This window comes from Thunnus albacares, chromosome 2 (genome assembly GCF_914725855.1).
Source record: "Thunnus albacares chromosome 2, fThuAlb1.1, whole genome shotgun sequence".
NCBI classification, from domain to species: Eukaryota; Metazoa; Chordata; class Actinopteri; order Scombriformes; family Scombridae; genus Thunnus; species Thunnus albacares.
The window spans coordinates 24,176,145-24,192,755 of NC_058107.1; the positions used below are offsets into that span (position 1 = coordinate 24,176,145).

The 16,611-nt window shown below is 37.7% G+C and overlaps 2 protein-coding genes across 5 annotated transcripts in view; one reads left to right on the plus strand and one right to left on the minus strand.

Moving 5' to 3' along the window:
* On the minus strand, window positions 1-14,394 carry ercc8 (excision repair cross-complementation group 8). Of its 4 annotated transcripts, XM_044374293.1 has the most exons (13): window positions 14,377-14,394; window positions 13,893-13,950; window positions 12,552-12,647; window positions 11,759-11,860; window positions 11,085-11,208; window positions 9,843-9,924; window positions 8,733-8,801; window positions 8,550-8,616; window positions 7,802-7,905; window positions 6,790-6,914; window positions 4,333-4,530; window positions 2,091-2,186; window positions 1-1,449 (listed from the first exon to the last, which is right to left on the minus strand). In XM_044374293.1, exons 4-13 carry the CDS (start codon window positions 11,857-11,859, stop codon window positions 1,384-1,386), a joined length of 1,032 nt encoding a protein of 343 aa, XP_044230228.1. In that variant the 5' UTR covers window position 11,860; window positions 12,552-12,647; window positions 13,893-13,950; window positions 14,377-14,394; the 3' UTR covers window positions 1-1,383. The 4 variants fall into 4 exon arrangements, with proteins under 4 accessions (XP_044230228.1, XP_044230199.1, XP_044230209.1 ...); XM_044374264.1 differs by lacking the exon at window positions 14,377-14,394 and having other exon boundaries at window positions 13,893-14,294; XM_044374285.1 differs by lacking the exons at window positions 1-1,449; window positions 14,377-14,394 and adding an exon at window positions 3,250-3,300 and having other exon boundaries at window positions 2,126-2,186; window positions 13,893-14,295.
* The window catches only part of ndufaf2 (NADH:ubiquinone oxidoreductase complex assembly factor 2), a 14,725-nt gene continuing 12,490 nt past the window's right edge, over window positions 14,377-16,611 (plus strand). Inside the window, exon 1 of the mRNA XM_044374322.1 lies at window positions 14,377-14,568. Coding sequence (XP_044230257.1) covers window positions 14,454-14,568 — 115 coding nt within the window. The 5' untranslated portion in view covers window positions 14,377-14,453. The remainder of the gene's footprint in view (window positions 14,569-16,611) is intronic.

A 16,611-nucleotide genomic window follows, 5' to 3' on the forward strand; every position in this document is an offset into this window, starting at 1 on the left:
TTCCCAGTTTCGTATTACATTTATTATGATAATAGCAACAAACAAATTTAAAAAACTTTACAATTCAAGACACTTGGCGGGATTTGGGGAAAAAAAAGAAGTGACTTCAAGTAAATTATGATGAATAGACAGAAACAGTATCCTTGATATACAACCTCTCTAAATGTTTCATGCTCTAAATAGTATTTTCTCTATTTCAAACAGATTTAATTTGACAGTAGCTCAATCACAGGAATCACATTCAAAAACTAATGGTATATTTCACAATTATATGGAGCCCCTGAAGTCCCAGAAGATCTATTATTTACCTTGTGTGTACAAGACAAAAAATATATAATCTTTAGGGACCTTGGGACACTGGTTTGGTTCTTCAAGTGAGAGCTAATAGTCTTACAGTGATTCATCCTGTGTCAAAGACACAAAACATTTGAAGAAAAGAAATATGGTCACTGTTTCACATTTTTATTATTATTAGTGTTTTTTGAAACCTCATTTGGGTTCTGAGTGTTGGTAACATGGTAACAAAGCAAAGATGCAAAACTGGGAGGGGGGGAGAAAGGGAGGGGTTTCAGTATCACTAGTTTCAGCAAGCTGTAAGCTAGAGCTGACAACGGAACTTATAAACAAATGCAAATTTTCCCAGGAATGACAACAAGACAATGTGCGTTTTTGAATGCCAGGTACTCCCATGTGAGGATTATGGGTAGTTTCTTCTCAACTACGTGCAGAAACACACATACTGAAAGACTGACACAGCACTTCTTCGAACACTTAAAGCTCTCTCTCCCCCTCCCTACAACCCTACAATGCCCCTTTAATCAAAATCTTATATAAACATTCATGTCTGAACATAATCTGGTGTCAGTATCCTAACAGGTGTGTGAATGATGTGATGACACAAAAGATGTATTCTACTTGTGTCAAAACCTCACAATCTGTAAACAGTCAACAAATTATAATTCGTACAAATAACAGCAGATGTCACGCAGGACTACAATGAATTATTGTACAGAACTGTTTTTTTTAAACAGGTTAACAGAAATTAGAAACATGAAACTTCTTCTCCATACCAAGAGACACAGACTTTCAATTCTAAAAAAAAAAAAAGAAGTGAAACAACAAAATGCTATATAAAACGTACAAACATTATATATGACACTGTACATGTTTGTAAAGTAAGACACAATTATTTACACAACTCAGTTGAATTCTAAGGCCTTTGTCTTTGACTGCAATGATAACCCAGGAGAAATTTCCCTAAACCTGAAATTATCTTGAATGCAGTTACTGAACTTGTCAGTTAATTTTGAAGGATGTGTGTTCATTTGCATTTGGTCAAGACACCTGTATGTCCACTTTGCCCACACATGCAAATAACCGGCTTTAGTCTTCATCACTGCTCCATGCATCCTGAAAAGCAGGGTTCACTGAGGACTGGCTAGTAGCACCCTGTAAGAGGTCAACAAATAAAGCTCAATATCACGTCTAAAATAAAAATTTTCCGTTTCTTTGAATAGATCCATTACAAAAACATCCACACAAATCATAACCATATATGGATTAATAGCATATAGGAAAAAAACTGCTGATGACTCATGACAGCTATTCCTGAGTAAATCCATGTTCATCTGATAAATAAACAAACTTGTGAAACTGGATAGACAGGCAGGAAATGTAGCCATTTGTAACTTAAAAAGCAAAGCATGAAAGAGCTGAGTGGTGGTGACTGAGTGTTCCTGTTAGTGTTTGCATAACTCCATGTGCTGGGTAACACTGAAGTGTCATTTAAATTCCTTAAAAGACACATTGCTTATCTGTTATCTAATTTCTGTCATGAAGACAAAATAATAAGATTAAAGATCAAAGTTGATTAAGTGTTCAGAGTGTCATTAAATAAATTGTTATCGTGGGCCTTGCAACACAACATAAAAAAACATGTATAATTAGTTAGTTATATGAGTTATGAGTTATATATAACTCATATAAGTATATGAGTTAGTTATAATGAGTTATATCTGTTGTTATTTGATTCCACAATTTTTCCTAATATTCCTTTTCCCTATCTTATTTCCTGTTGTTAGGGCTTGTACCTTATTTTCACGATTAGACTCTTCTTCCTCATCTGAGGCACGAAGGACAGGAACCCATGCCAGGATGTTACAGTCTTTACCGCCGCTATACAGTTCCTGCAAAGAGAAGAACAAGGACACCGCAGCGCTAACACTTTTGTTCACAAACTGCGACAGGAAATAAAAGAACAGCTGATGTTGTGGTGTAACCTTCACCTTAAAGCACTTCCAAACAATGACATCAGCACCAGGGGAAAACTGGCGTTAACAAGCATGATCGGGACCAAGAGTAAAGTCATTAATAAGCTGAAAACTGTCAATGCAACAAATGAACTTGGGTGACACATTCTCAGGGCCATGGGACTAATCAGCGTCATTACAACAGACAAGAGGCGTCAAAAACAAGTAAAACACATTTTCAAGAGTAGGAGTCCGTCCGTCTACATTGTTATGTCCTTTACAACTACAGAACGTGTAAACACAAGATACTGAAAAGAGCGTGGATTAGATATCCATCTTCATTTATGTATACCTAAAGTTACCTAATAATTAAAGTGTTTCTCTATACTAAAGATGAAGACGGATAACTACCATATTAGCTTATTATTAGATGACACTTGAGTAGAAATACATGACTGAGGGTATATAACAAGCATATTAATAAACAAGAAAGAATTGTGATGCTTTACATTGCCAGTTTCGCTTATACTGTAAGTACAGTGATATGATTACATGCATACACCTGGTTGAATAAAATATACAATATAGGTATTAGTCAGATTTTACTGTGTACTACTAATTGTGGAATTGGCAACAAAACAAAGCAAATACAGTCTTTAAATATGTGTAACTCTGACTTGTAATAATTATCTTATCTTAATTATCTGGTATTATGTCATTATAGCAGTAGCTGCCTAAAATCAATCTGTTCATTCTTACTAATTAGCCCTGTGCTGTATTAGGTAAACATGTGTTCAAGCTTCATTTGGGTACTTTCATTGTAAAACAGCAAATCAAGTTTAGAATACAAATGACTGATTTTGTTTACTTTTTTCAAATTAATTAAAAAACTAAAGTACTAATAATACTCATTGCCAAACATATATCAGAGTGAAATGAAAGAAAGTTGAAGGGTTGTCAATTAACGACAATGCAACCCAGAAAAGCTATAATAACGCACCAGTGTCACACTCCTGTTCTTCTGGCTTCTTCAAATTCCCATCCTTCAGTCCTCAAATAGCAACATGTGTTGTCACAGGTAATGCTGAAACTTAAAGATCCCCTCCGGACATATTTTAAGATGTAATGTATATAAAATACTCTTAATACTTTGAATAATAATTTGTGTCTAATATGGTGTTTCCACAAAAAAAAGTTCAACTATCTCTTTATAATCCTTAAAATGACATCTACTCCTCCTGAATCTATGAATGTGTAAATATTTTTCATTTCAAAAGTTGAACTGCTGGATACAAGATGTCTGCTACTTCACTGTAAAGTCCATTCTCGGTGTATGTACACTGGAGGATTCGATTTTCCACATCACACTTGTGTAAGTTGCGCACTTGACCACAATTGGCTCCAAACTAGCTGTGATGTCGTAAATCATGCTCATAGGTACACACCTTAAACTCTGATTTTTGGTGAGCATAGAGAAACTTTCCTCCTTCAGCAGATGATTGTGAAAACAGCCGTCTAGTGTCAAACTCGGCACATACAGTTCATCATTCTGCACAGTGAAGCTCAAACATACATCTGTAGCAACAATAAGCAAAACACTTTTTTTTTTTTTTTTTTTTTTTTGGAAGGGGGGTTTTAAGTGACACCTATATTACCTTCTATATATACATAAACGATGCTGTTAGCAATCGACAAAGACTGTGAGCACCAACTGGTGTCATACAGAGGGGAAGCCTGTATTTGCATTTATAGTAGTTCAGTATAATTCATGAAATGTTGACTTTACCATGTTATCTGTCAGGATGATGTAGCTCATTTGAGACTGCCATGGTGATTGCAAATTTCTTATGGCACTTACTGCAGGGACAACACTTCCACAGTTGAAGAGATAAGACAAAGGAGGCAGCAGAAAGACAGAAGCTGACCTGAATTTTCAAAGTATACAGGAGACCAACTAGATCTGATTGGCAGAGCAAACAGAAATAGATAGATGGAAATACAAACAAAGCCAGTAGTGCAGATAGATGGGTATATTCGCCTGGTGCAGAAAACAGTCACCACCTGGGCCTTCGGTGTGTCTCACCTGGTAGTCTGGGTGAAACTCGCAGCAGTCGACGTTGTTGTAGTGACCCCTGAGCATAGTGACCAGCTCTCCTGTATGGAGGGCATACACAGCTACTGAGCTGCCGCATGGCACAAACACAAACTCTGGGCTGCAGCCACGTGACACTGTGAACTGTAGCCTTTTACGACTCTCGTTGCAGACCTTCCCATAATTCACCTGAGGGAGAAACAGTGAAGGCACACAAGATTCAGAAAATGTGTAAAGGTCCAAACATATACTTCTTATTACTCTTAATAATGTGAGGTGGTTTCCTGGATGAATATGAAGCTTTTTCATTTAATATTTCACTGTGGTGTAAAGCAGACAATATAACTTGTCTTGGATAAACTTGTCTTAACTTGGATAACTGCTTATCCAAATAGGTGTTGCTATGAAGTTTCCTCCACTTCTATTCAGGACTTCAAGACATTTTAATGCTACCGAGACAGATTTCAAATGCAGAAGAAAAGGAAAATTAAAGCAACTATAGACCTACAGTAGTAGAAAAATTCAATTAAGGTTTAAGTAACACACTGAAATTAAGATACACAAGTATCTTGCAAATTAGTTCCCTTTGTACAAATACTAGGCTTAATCTATGTCTCTGAAACAGGTTTGACTTGTGTAACACATTACTTTTACATCTCCTAATGTGCACCAGAAATTTTCACAGCTTCTATGAACCAACTCTGGTCTGGTTTCTGATCCCTTGAGAAAAGATCATCTACCCTTCAAGTCGCTAGTTGTCTTGTGCAACAGCATGAAGATGGAAAAAATGCCAACCATGGCAACCACAGCTCAAGGCAGCGGAGCAGGAAATTGGAACAGGAGAGTGTACAAGAGCCCAGGGCAATAACAGTTTCCCCAGACTTTAAGGTAAGGTTATGTTTCTGTGGTGTAGGGTTGTATATTGGGGTGGATATGCAAATATTACATTTTATATGGATCCAAGGCTATAAAATAAAGTTCATGCTATACTGTCATTTTGTTCAGGTCAGATTTCTTGTCACCTCTTCTCTTTTATCATGTCAAAACTAAAATAGTCAGATGGTGGATTGCTCACTCTGTCCTGAAGAACCTGTAATAGTATCAATGTAAACAAGAATTCCCGAGTTGGCCTATTGCTGGTTAGGGGTGGGTGATTGTTAACCAAAATTTATTCCTGTTTCACATGTTTACATACTAAAACCACCACTTCACCATTCCACGCAGGGTTATTCTTAGGAGAAAAAGTTAATTCATTTAGTCACTCCACTTGTTTGCTTGATCCTATCACAACCAGAAGAATATCTTACTGTTTATAAAAGAAAGTGCCTGCAATTATGAACCACTCCCTTAGTACTTAATAGTAATCTTCCATGTGCTCCTGAAAACTGAAATTTCAATCTGCCTTTAATGCTCACCACAGCCCCAGTACATCAAAACAACACATTAAAACTATTCAGAATAAAATCAACATTATTTCAATGACAATCAACACTCAACTCTGGAGCTCTGTAGAGCCTTTTAGCCTCATTTAGCTCATCATTTTGGTTTTACAGCCCACAAATTTACTCTGTTTAATTCTGAGTCATTTCTAGCAAAATCTCTGATAAACCAATTGTACACTACCTGCTCAGCACCAAATGGCAGACAAAGTTGAACATGATGAATATATTTAGAGATATATATATATATAATATATTTGACCTATTTTACTAGGCAGCCAGGGACCAAATAAATGCTAATGTTTCTTAGTTTCTGAATGTCTAATTAGGGTATGGTTTGCTAACATGTTAGCCATAACAACTCTATAAACCTGTGATTAAGTGATGTCTATATCTGTCAGCTTATCTCAGTGTTTTTCATAACAACATCAAACGTAAGCATATGTAAATTGCACTAAAAGAGGACTTGCGGAACTCCATGTGTTGTATTTGTCAAAAACAAACTTTTTCAATGAAGCATAGACATTGCTAATATCCAAATAGACCCTGAAAGAGGGATAAGTGGTAATATGTAATTGAAAACCAGTGTCAAAAAGAGCACCGAGATTCAGGATAGACAGCTGGACTGAATCTGTAATTCATACAAAGATCATTGATGACCCTTCCAGCAACAGTTTCTCTCCAAAAAGCATATAGATATCAAGCAGGGGTTTTGGGGTATTTATACAATTAGTTGTTTACACTTATTTCAAGAATGTGGTTTGGAAAGGGCAAATGAAATAGGTCTGAAACTGCTGCATTTACATTTTCCAAAGTCTTTACCCAAGTGGGATACGAGGACAGAGCACACACACGTTTTTCCATCATTTCAAGCCTTCACCCTAAAATTAATGATTTACGTTCCGGTGACTTGCTTTTTGTCTCCCCATAAGGGAGGTGAGTCCCCACAACATGACTGTGTAAACAGATTTATGTCCCCACAACATGAGGAATATCTGATCCACCTTACCAGTGTGTTTTCCCCCGTGGCACTATTCCATAGTCGCATACGGTCATCAGTTCCAGTAGTGAGGAGGTAGAGGCCATCGCCAGTGAAGCACAAGCCATTCACTCTGCCATTATGGGCTGTATTTACTGTTTAGAGACAGGTAAGACATGGGGCATGGTAACAATGTATTTGTCATCATTTACCTCTTCCATCATTGTCAAGTTCCTACAGTGAATATTTTTTCTACCTTATCACATCTCACTCCTATCCATCAATGACATGCTCTTAGTGTGTTGTGTGCTCTTAGTGAGGTTTACATTTAATTGCAAACCGGTTTCCTCTAGGCTTCTGCCCCCTTGGCTTGAACACAAACAGAATCTCAGGCAGGAAAAGCTGATACTGTATGTGCAGAATGTTGACCTCTTCCCCAGAGACACAAACTCAGTTCTGTTAACCTGAATAACTTGAAAGGCATTAGACATCACAGCTAAGAGGAAGAACATGTTGTTGTAAAACTGACTTTATTTTCTACTACCTATAGCTTTTAAATGTATGCCTTAATATAAGGGCAGTGTCAGTTACCAGGAAGGTTAATTTTGTAGCTCTAAAGCGGCTTGGTGTATTCAGTTTGTTCTTTAAGATATTTGCATAGTTTCATACATCTCTACTCCTATTATTCCTCTCTATAGTATGTATGTATAGCATCTCTATAAAGGTATAAGCCATCCAGTGGGGTGGATAAATGGACATCTTGGACAGTGAGTGGCACACTGATGTGGTTGTGAAAGGGGAAAATGTGACAGGTTAATGCCCTCCCATCAGCTTTCACGCTAAACCCCAAATTATTACCCTGCCATTTACACATCAGGGGGCCGTCTGACAATAATTTCTGTTCTGATTCCCTTCACTGTCTGTATGCCTGTTTTTCCTACACTAAATAAATGTTAAAACTTCTATCAGGAGTCCTGCCAACACAGGGTAAATGAGAAAAAAAGATACTGGCAAAGAAAGTACAGGGGAGAGATATCAGTACCTGCTTCAGAGGAGGCTTTTGACTTGTCGCCATTGTGCTGGTCCAGAGTGAAGAGACTACCCGACGCCCGTCGCACATCCCATACTTTCACCTTGCTGTCTGCACTTGGAGGGAAAATTTGATAATTATTTGTTTGTTTTATTCTATCCTGGTTATTTTATGAAGGTATAGTCATATAAAGAAGCAAAAGTAAGCTACCGGTTTTATCACCCCACTAAGTGTAATACAGAGACTTATAGGTACAACACATGCTCAGACTGATGAGCTTCATATACACCAGTGTGTGCACACCAGTGTTTGTCTGTAAAGGTCACTTTTCTGTTGGTATTTAACATGCTGCTCCATAATAGAATATCAAACAAACTTCTCTGTGTGCCTCTTTGTGCCAGTTGTTTTCAAAAATCACTTACAGTCCAAAGGGACAGCAGCACAGTGATCCCAATGGGTTAATTAGAGGGTCCAATGTAGCATAAAACAGGTGGGGACTGTATCTACCATATGCTATACTGACAGGACTACTAGACTGCCACAGTGAATATCTACTAAAGACATGGTGCCATTATCCTTGACTCAGGGTTGCGATGTGGCCAGATGGCTGGGAACTGAGATGACAAGAACTGCTGGGATACAACATGGTGGGGACTGTCCAGTGCCCAGCATTATTCTTTGATGAGGCTCTGAGGGCAAACTAGGTGATGGTTTCAGAGACTGAAGCTCCACATAAAGAACAGCGGTTAACAATGCCTACCTGGCAGTGGCTAAGATGTACTCATATCTGGGCGACCATCGCACAGACAAGACCTCCGCTCTGTGACCTGAAGCAGGAACAAAGTTATTGTTTATCACTTATTTGTGTGCAACTGCGCATATGTGTGTGAGGGAAATATAGGAGGAAAAGTAGGTGTGTTGGTTTGTGGTCTGGTACACTAACCCTGAAGAACGTGAATCCGTGAACCAGACTTCAGGTCACATAGCTGGATTTTAGGGTTTTTGGTGCCAACTGAAAACGTAGAGACAAAGACAGTTAAAGGAGAACAGTAACAAGGCTGCTGTTATATATTTGTTTAAAAACACTAAAATGTGGGAATTACAAGAATCATTTAAAGGTTGAAAATCCCATTTACTTATACAGTTTCAGGAACGCATGCCTACATATCAATATCGTCAAATTTTAAAGATCTTGATAAATGTGTGAACACAATCTGCAACAGAGAGTATAAGGGAGAGGTACTTCAGGGAGCTAAAAACTGGAGTACCAGGTTCTCACAGATAAGGTGTGGTAAATCCGAAAACTTGCCGATTCTAACTTCTGATAAACATGAGCTAACACACCCAGCATGTATACATGGGAGGAAGACATGATAGCTGGGGAAATTAAACATGACAAAGAAGATGACTAGACTGCTGATAAAAATCAAAATAGCCATAATTATATCAAATTAATGAGCAACTGTGGCTTTTAAGGAACAGATTCCCTTAAAGGATCTTTCTAGATAAAATGTTCGCAACCTGTTCGGCAAGCGTCTGTAAAACCACTGAGAAGGAAAAACACATTACGGGAAAAAAAAGGCAGACACTGTGATTGTCTCTGGCTTAGAAATAGGCGTGTCAAAGAGAGAGTATGTATGTGACAGGGAACACCTGGGTGCACCTTTATGAGTACATACTCAGTGGGTATGAGTAACCTGTTGGTCCTGCTTGGTGAGGTGGTGAGGTAGCACCTGGATTTCTACGATGTTTCTCCAGAGAAAACTGTTTCTGAACCTGAGTGCATGTGTAACAAGCTACTGACCCAACTCTGTCCCCTTCAGACACGTCACTTTATAACCTGCGGCCAAAAACTGGGGTACAAGGTATAGGCAGTGGGGGAAGTATGTAGTATATTGCTTGGAAAAACAAACTGATGACAGACAGGATAACTAGAGGTACAATTCTTTATAGCATATACTGAGAGAAAGGTAGTCTTGGGCCAGCGGGTACTCTTGCTGATTTGTTCTACATCACTAAGATCAACAAAAGCTGTGGCTGTATTCACACACACCTGCAATGAGACCATGCTTCCTGGCGATGGGGGACAGGTGATGGCTGTAGACATTGCACTCAAACTCAAAAACTTCAGCGGGCTGAAGAATCAGAGGGAAAGAGAGGGAGACAAACAAAGAGAGAGTGAGGGTCAAACAGCTGAAGTCAAGATTAAACTAGAATTGAACTGCATTTATGTGTGCATGTATGCCTAATGAAAAACTTAATTCTATGATAAAATACACAGCCATGACCTTAAATAAAAACATGGCCTTAAATTTTAACTGTTGTATAAATTCAGCACATTGCAGTAAAGGAGTTCAGAGACTGAATTAGGTAAAAATAAAAGTCTGTGGAGAGGGAGGGCACAGCAGCTGAGAGCTCAGAAGGCAGCTCACCCGAGCAGCAGTGGCGGTTACAATGCAAATTCTTCAGCAAATATAAAAAGCCTCTCTGTGCCCCATCTGTCACTGAGTGCCAGCACCGGCATGGACTCAGCCAATGGGAACACACACACAGAGGAGGCTCTGTTTGCATAAAAATACCCCACATACACAAACAGCGTGCGCACACCAGTGCAAAGCACACACTAATGTGCAAATACACAACCACAATAAATAATTTAATAGGTATGTGTGTGTGTGTGTGTGTTTGTGTTTGTGTGAGACAGAGAGACAGAAACACAGAGTAAAACAAATGAAAGGTCGGAGGGTTCTTTTCTGTCCTTTCCCTGACCTTTTGAGGTAAACGCGATGCCAGTGTAACTCTAGCACAGCACAGGGCCTGCCATATGGGACTATGTGGCATAGAAAGGTAGAGAGCATGAAGCAGAAAATAAAAAAGACAGCGGAAGAGATAGGGAAAAGAATAAAAACAGAGAACAGGGTGGTGGAACTATAAAAAAAATCAATGACAGCTAGTTACTGATTAAACCAACCAATATGCACTGAATCAACAGTTTATTAGGAACATCTGTATTGAACGCGATGCAATCCATTAGCTCTGCAATAAAATCCTATCTTTGTGAAGGTTACAAGCTTGAATGTTTGTTGACACTGTGTCAGAGAGGTGTTGTTTCAGCTCTACGCCAATTTAGTTTATACTGACTAGATTGTGTTGAAGTGTCTTTCAAATTTCATCCATCCTAGTTTCCACACTGTATACAGGGAAATTAATTGTACAGGTGTGCCTCACAAACTGGTGACTTAATGTACATCACATTTGACATGGAATAACCTGGTCTGCGGGTAACATTCCTTACCTTCAGTGTCTCAGTGTCCCATACTTTCATGGTCTTGTCAAAGGAACTTGAGACAAACATGCCTGTGTCGTAAGGATACCACTGGACTGTCTCTACACTGAATTTGTGGACATACCGGCTAGACCTAAAATACAAAATGAAATGTAAAAAAAAAAAAAAAAGAAATATCATCAGGATAATATAATGTACATCCTATCAAGACTCTGTTCAACTTTCCCCTAATACATTCAAAATACAAAAATACAATACTGTACGAGCATATTAACATAGTGTTACATGTGTTGACTACAAGGCTATTGACTAGTTACACTGAAAACCTTAATGCTACATTCCCATATAGCCCCGTTCAGCCATGTTGGTGTATATGTTCATAACAAATGGTGCATGAAGCGGCAGCAAATAAAATCTGTTAGGATTGTTCAGACTGAAGACACTCATTAAATACACATGAGGTATATTGTATGGTCATGTATTAACATGTACGGAAACAGATTTTTCTGTTCATACTGTCATTAACAAAAAACAACGTGTGACTAACAAGTGAAGAAAAACAATCTGATTAAGGCCACTTCACTTGTATGCACTTCACAAAGCCTAGAAGACATTGTTTGTTACTGTGAGATCAACATAAAATGCTGCTCTCTAGTGGACAAAATGAGTAACTGTTAATTCACCTGCCCACTGTGCACACTGCCTTACAGGTGTACTGCGGTTTCCCACTGTAGTTCTCCAGGTCATAGATGACGATCACGCCGTCTGCACCTCCAGACAACATACTAAAGAAAACAAAGGGTTGATTTCACTCTTTCTTTTACACAGCTTCCAAAACTACTAAAGCATTACTGCCAACAGTAAAACTGTTTAGAGGAAGGTCTGTGGATTACCCCGATTGATTGGAATATTGATTCTGGAAAAAAAAAAAAAATACTGCTGTTGTGTTTTCTGATGCTTTAAGTCAAATCAAATCAGTCAATCAAATGCCATGCTGGGCTGGTGGCAGAATTCTCAGATACAGAAATCTTTAAACCTTGATAAGTAAGACTGAAAAAAATGTGCATGAATACACATCATTACAAGTAACTTATGTTTTGTGTGATTTTGCCGGGCTAAAGAAACCAACTGCTACAACATTTAGCCAATTTAATGTAGGATAGAGAAGTGCTGGGTATCAAACAATATTTGTCAGGAATATTACAACTGTCAAGACCCATCAGCACCAAATGCATGGTCAGATTCATATTCTTGTATACTTATTTTTGGATAAAATACTGATTTAAACTAAAGTTCTTGTTTGGCTGTTGATGTATTAAAGATTTTGAGACTTACAAACTACAGCAGCTGTTTGGCAAAATTATTATAATTTCAGAGGAAACAGTAATAATAATAATAATAATAATAATAATAATAATAATAACAACATAGTAATTGATAGAACAGTAATAGTAAATTCAGACTAAGTAGACTCACTATCTGCCCTCTATTGCATCAATGTCAATGGTGTTGATGCCATTTCCATGGATCCTGTCCAAATCTCTGTCAGGATTCAACTTCAGACAAAGGACCCTTTAAAAATACAGAGAGAGAAAGAGCTATGCATTACTGAATACCCCATTATTTCATTAATGTCTTTAAAGACCTAGTACATTTTCAAAATACAATAACAGAAAAAACAGCAAAGAAAAACAGATTATAAAATACATATGTTGCAAATGAAACAATAATGATTATTAGACTAATCAGTTCAATGTCAAATTAACTGAGGAAAATTTTGATATTTGAATTATTATTTGTAATTTCTCAAATGAATCAACAAATATTGGTCTATCTGTATTTATTTTTTTATAAGGTTGTAAATGGAACAACTTTGCATTTTGGCTATTTGTCAACAAAATTAGCAATCTCTATATTTAGAACAATCATGGGTTAACATTAGTAATATTCAAGACAAATATATGAATCATAATTGTATTACAAGATGTGCAGAAGGTAATTTTTGTAGAGTTTGGGTGTGTGAGTGTTATATACCCATTATACTGCATCATCCAGTTTACATGTAAACAATCAATTCAGAGGATGTACAGATTTATAAATGTACTGTAAGTTGTTATACTAAAAAAATTAACTACCTCTATATAACACTGTAATGCATGTAGGTTAACTACATAATTTCTATATAATTAACATCAGTATTTAAAATCTATTGCTCTTTGAGTCAATCACACTTCCCCAATGAGATGAAGGTTCTTGATTAAAGTATAGGTTCACAATTTTTCATGTCTGTCTTAAAACAACAGTCAGGTGCCCATATGAACACTGAAAGAGATTTTCCTCACTGTACTCATTCCTCCTGTTTATGGGCACTAAAAGACTGTAATGTTGAAAGATATCTACTTGATTTGACTAATTTGGATGGCTGAAGCTTCATATTTGCTTGAAAGAAACATTTAAATACATTTTAGCACAGAAGAAGGCTTGACGATTTTGGCCCCCCATCACTTAGATTGCAAGTGCATTATGAAGGGATCTTCTAATGATCAGTATGAACAAGAGGAATGATTATGGCAAAAAAAACATGTTTCAATATTCACTTGGGTACCTGACTGTTGTTTTAAGAAAGACTTGTGAAATCTTCCTTTAATGTTTTGGTTGCAATGACAACTTTACTAAATCTATTCTACGATGAGAATGAGAATGAGATTTTAGTCTTGTCTTATTGTTTAGGTATGAGTTCAGAATTAGTATTAGTGGTATTTATTGTCTTTTATGACTAACGTTAAGAATAAGATAGCTGTAATAATTATTTCTCACCTTCTCGTTGACTCTGCACGTCTTAGTCGCAGAGGGTCATCCAGACCTGCCTGTCTTGCTGTCAAAAACCCCAACATTGTTTCAAACTGAGAAGAAACTGCCTTTAATTTTAAGTATTAGAGCAAGATTAGCTCATTCAATGCTACCATTGGCTAACCTAGCTCAAAGGCTAGCATGCTATCTACAATGAAGTAACAGTTTAATCCAAATAGAGACTTTGTTCCTCCAATAAGGCATGATATTGTATCTTAAGCTGCGTGATAGCAAAACGCGCTATTTAAATCCATTAGAACACAATTTCTGATAATTTTTTTTGCTTATTTTACATTGAATTCAACTAGCTTCGCAGTGGCTCAGACACAATAAGACGCCATGTTGAAACGTAATGTCCTTTTAATAACAAATGCGATCATTGGCTGGTCAAGTATCTCCAACCAATCACGAAGCAGGTTATAAATCCTATCCCAAACCCACGAACACTTACATAAACAACGCAGTGAAAGGGCAGCCAGCTTACAAGGGCCACGAAACACACTTAAACCTTCGTGTTATCGTGAAAACATGAATAGGGTTGCAGGCGCTTTACGCCGGACGTTTGGAATAATGCGTGAGCACGTCGGGACAGATCATCTGGGGAATAAATATTACTTTGTCCCTGAACAGAAGACATGGACAGGTAAGTTAAACCTTGCTGTGCTAAAAATAAGCTACTTTGTTTATAGTCTTAATCCCTGTATACTGGTGAGGATAGCTTCAAAACGCAGATATTACATTTATTTCTGCCCCTTGTTCTCTCCTTGACACCTCAGTATCTCTACAGGATGAGGCTCAATTCATAAACTTAGCTGCTCTCATCCCTTAGGTTTTTACCAGTTACTGTTAGTGAATTATTGTTGAAAAACCTTAAAGATCCCCTCCAGACATGTTTTAAGATGTATATAAAATACTATACTATGAATAATAATTTGTGTCCGATATGCTTTTCCCTTAAAAAACGTTCAATTATCATGTTAAAATCCTTAAAATGGCATCTACTTCTTCCCTCTCATTGAAAAATCCAGAATATATAAATATGAAAGCATATTTCATTTCAGAAGTTGGACACAAGATGTCTAGTACTTTAATATAAAGTTCATTCTCAGTGTATGCGCACTGGAGGTTTCAAGTTTCCACATCACACTTGTGTAAATTGAATATTGGACCAGGATTGGCTTCCAAACTATTTGTGATTTCACAAACCATCCTTTAAAATTGGATTGTCAGTGAGCACAGAGAAACTGTCCACTTTCAGCATATGAATGTGAAAACAACCTTCTAGTGTCAAACTCTGCACATACATCATTCTGCACTGTGAAGCTCAAACATCCAACTGTAGGAACAAGTAGAAAAATGTATTTTTGAGTGAGGGGTGTTTTTTTTTTTTTAACACAATATCTGTGTATTTTGCATTTGCACACTGTTTGTGCTAAAATGTGCTTCCCTGGATATGACATTACCTTTACCCTTTCACCCTTGTAGTATTATAAGCTTGCCACTAGATGGAGCAACCGGCTCATTAAGAACATTGTCATTTTGGAGTTTTTAATCAGATTTCTTATTCTGCATTTCATGCAACTCACTGCAGTTAAGATTTTACTGATTTTGGAAGCAGAATAATGTGGTTGTAATTATCGCAGCTCCACTGTCACTGGCCAGCAAAGAGGAGAGGCTCCTCCACTCCTGCAGATGAAATGATTACTTGTCTGTGATGAGGATTTAGAAGGAGGTCATATATCCCTACTGAGACATGGCAGTGCTACAGTATGTAATGCTCAAGCCAAGCAGCAGAACTGTGTCATCGGGGCTAATCCAGGGTGGGATGCCAATGGTGTCCTTCACACCGACTCTGACAGTTAGAAGGCCAAGGACACACTCACTGGCCTTGCATACTCAACACGCGGGCTGACTGTGAGTCCTTCTCCAGCTGTACTGTCATTCCCAGAGAGTGTCTCGGAGAAATATGTATAGGACAGACAAATGGTGAGGTGAAGGTTTGATAATGACCCACCTCAGCAAGAGAAAGGAGGTTTGATGGCATCCTAGTACAGGGGCCCTTCTTAATTTGGGGAGATGCCGACATAACTGTTCACTTTTATCAAATAACAACAAAAATACATTGTGGAATTTTCCACTGATCATGTATCAGACCCATACCTGCACATGAACTTGTTTTGGGTGAAACATAGTGATGCACTAACTGTATTTCAGTCCTGTCTTGCCTAGTTTAACTCATTAGCAGAAGGCTATGGCTAGTAACTCTTGTTCCCTTTACCTCCTTAAATCAGCTGGGGTCCTCCTCAGACTACAGGCCACAGGTCAGGGGTCACAGGTCAAAGGGTATGGCCTTTGGCTACCCCAGACATGGTAGTGCTAGTTAACCAGTTATTGACTTTTGGCTTATTAGTAACAAAGGATTAGTAAGTCTCGTGATATTTGCCAAAATTATTATGTCTAACTTAAATTCCAAATACTGCATTTGTCTAATCTAGGAGCTACACCACACAACAGTAATTTTTTATTTATTTATTAAACCTTTATTTAACCAAGAAATCCCTTGAGATTAAAATCTGTTTTTCAAGGAACAAGGAACAATTAAGGAACATAGAGAACGTTAAAAACAGACAATGGACAACAGATACATAATACAAAATCCAGTTTAGAAATAGCAATTGCACTCTTC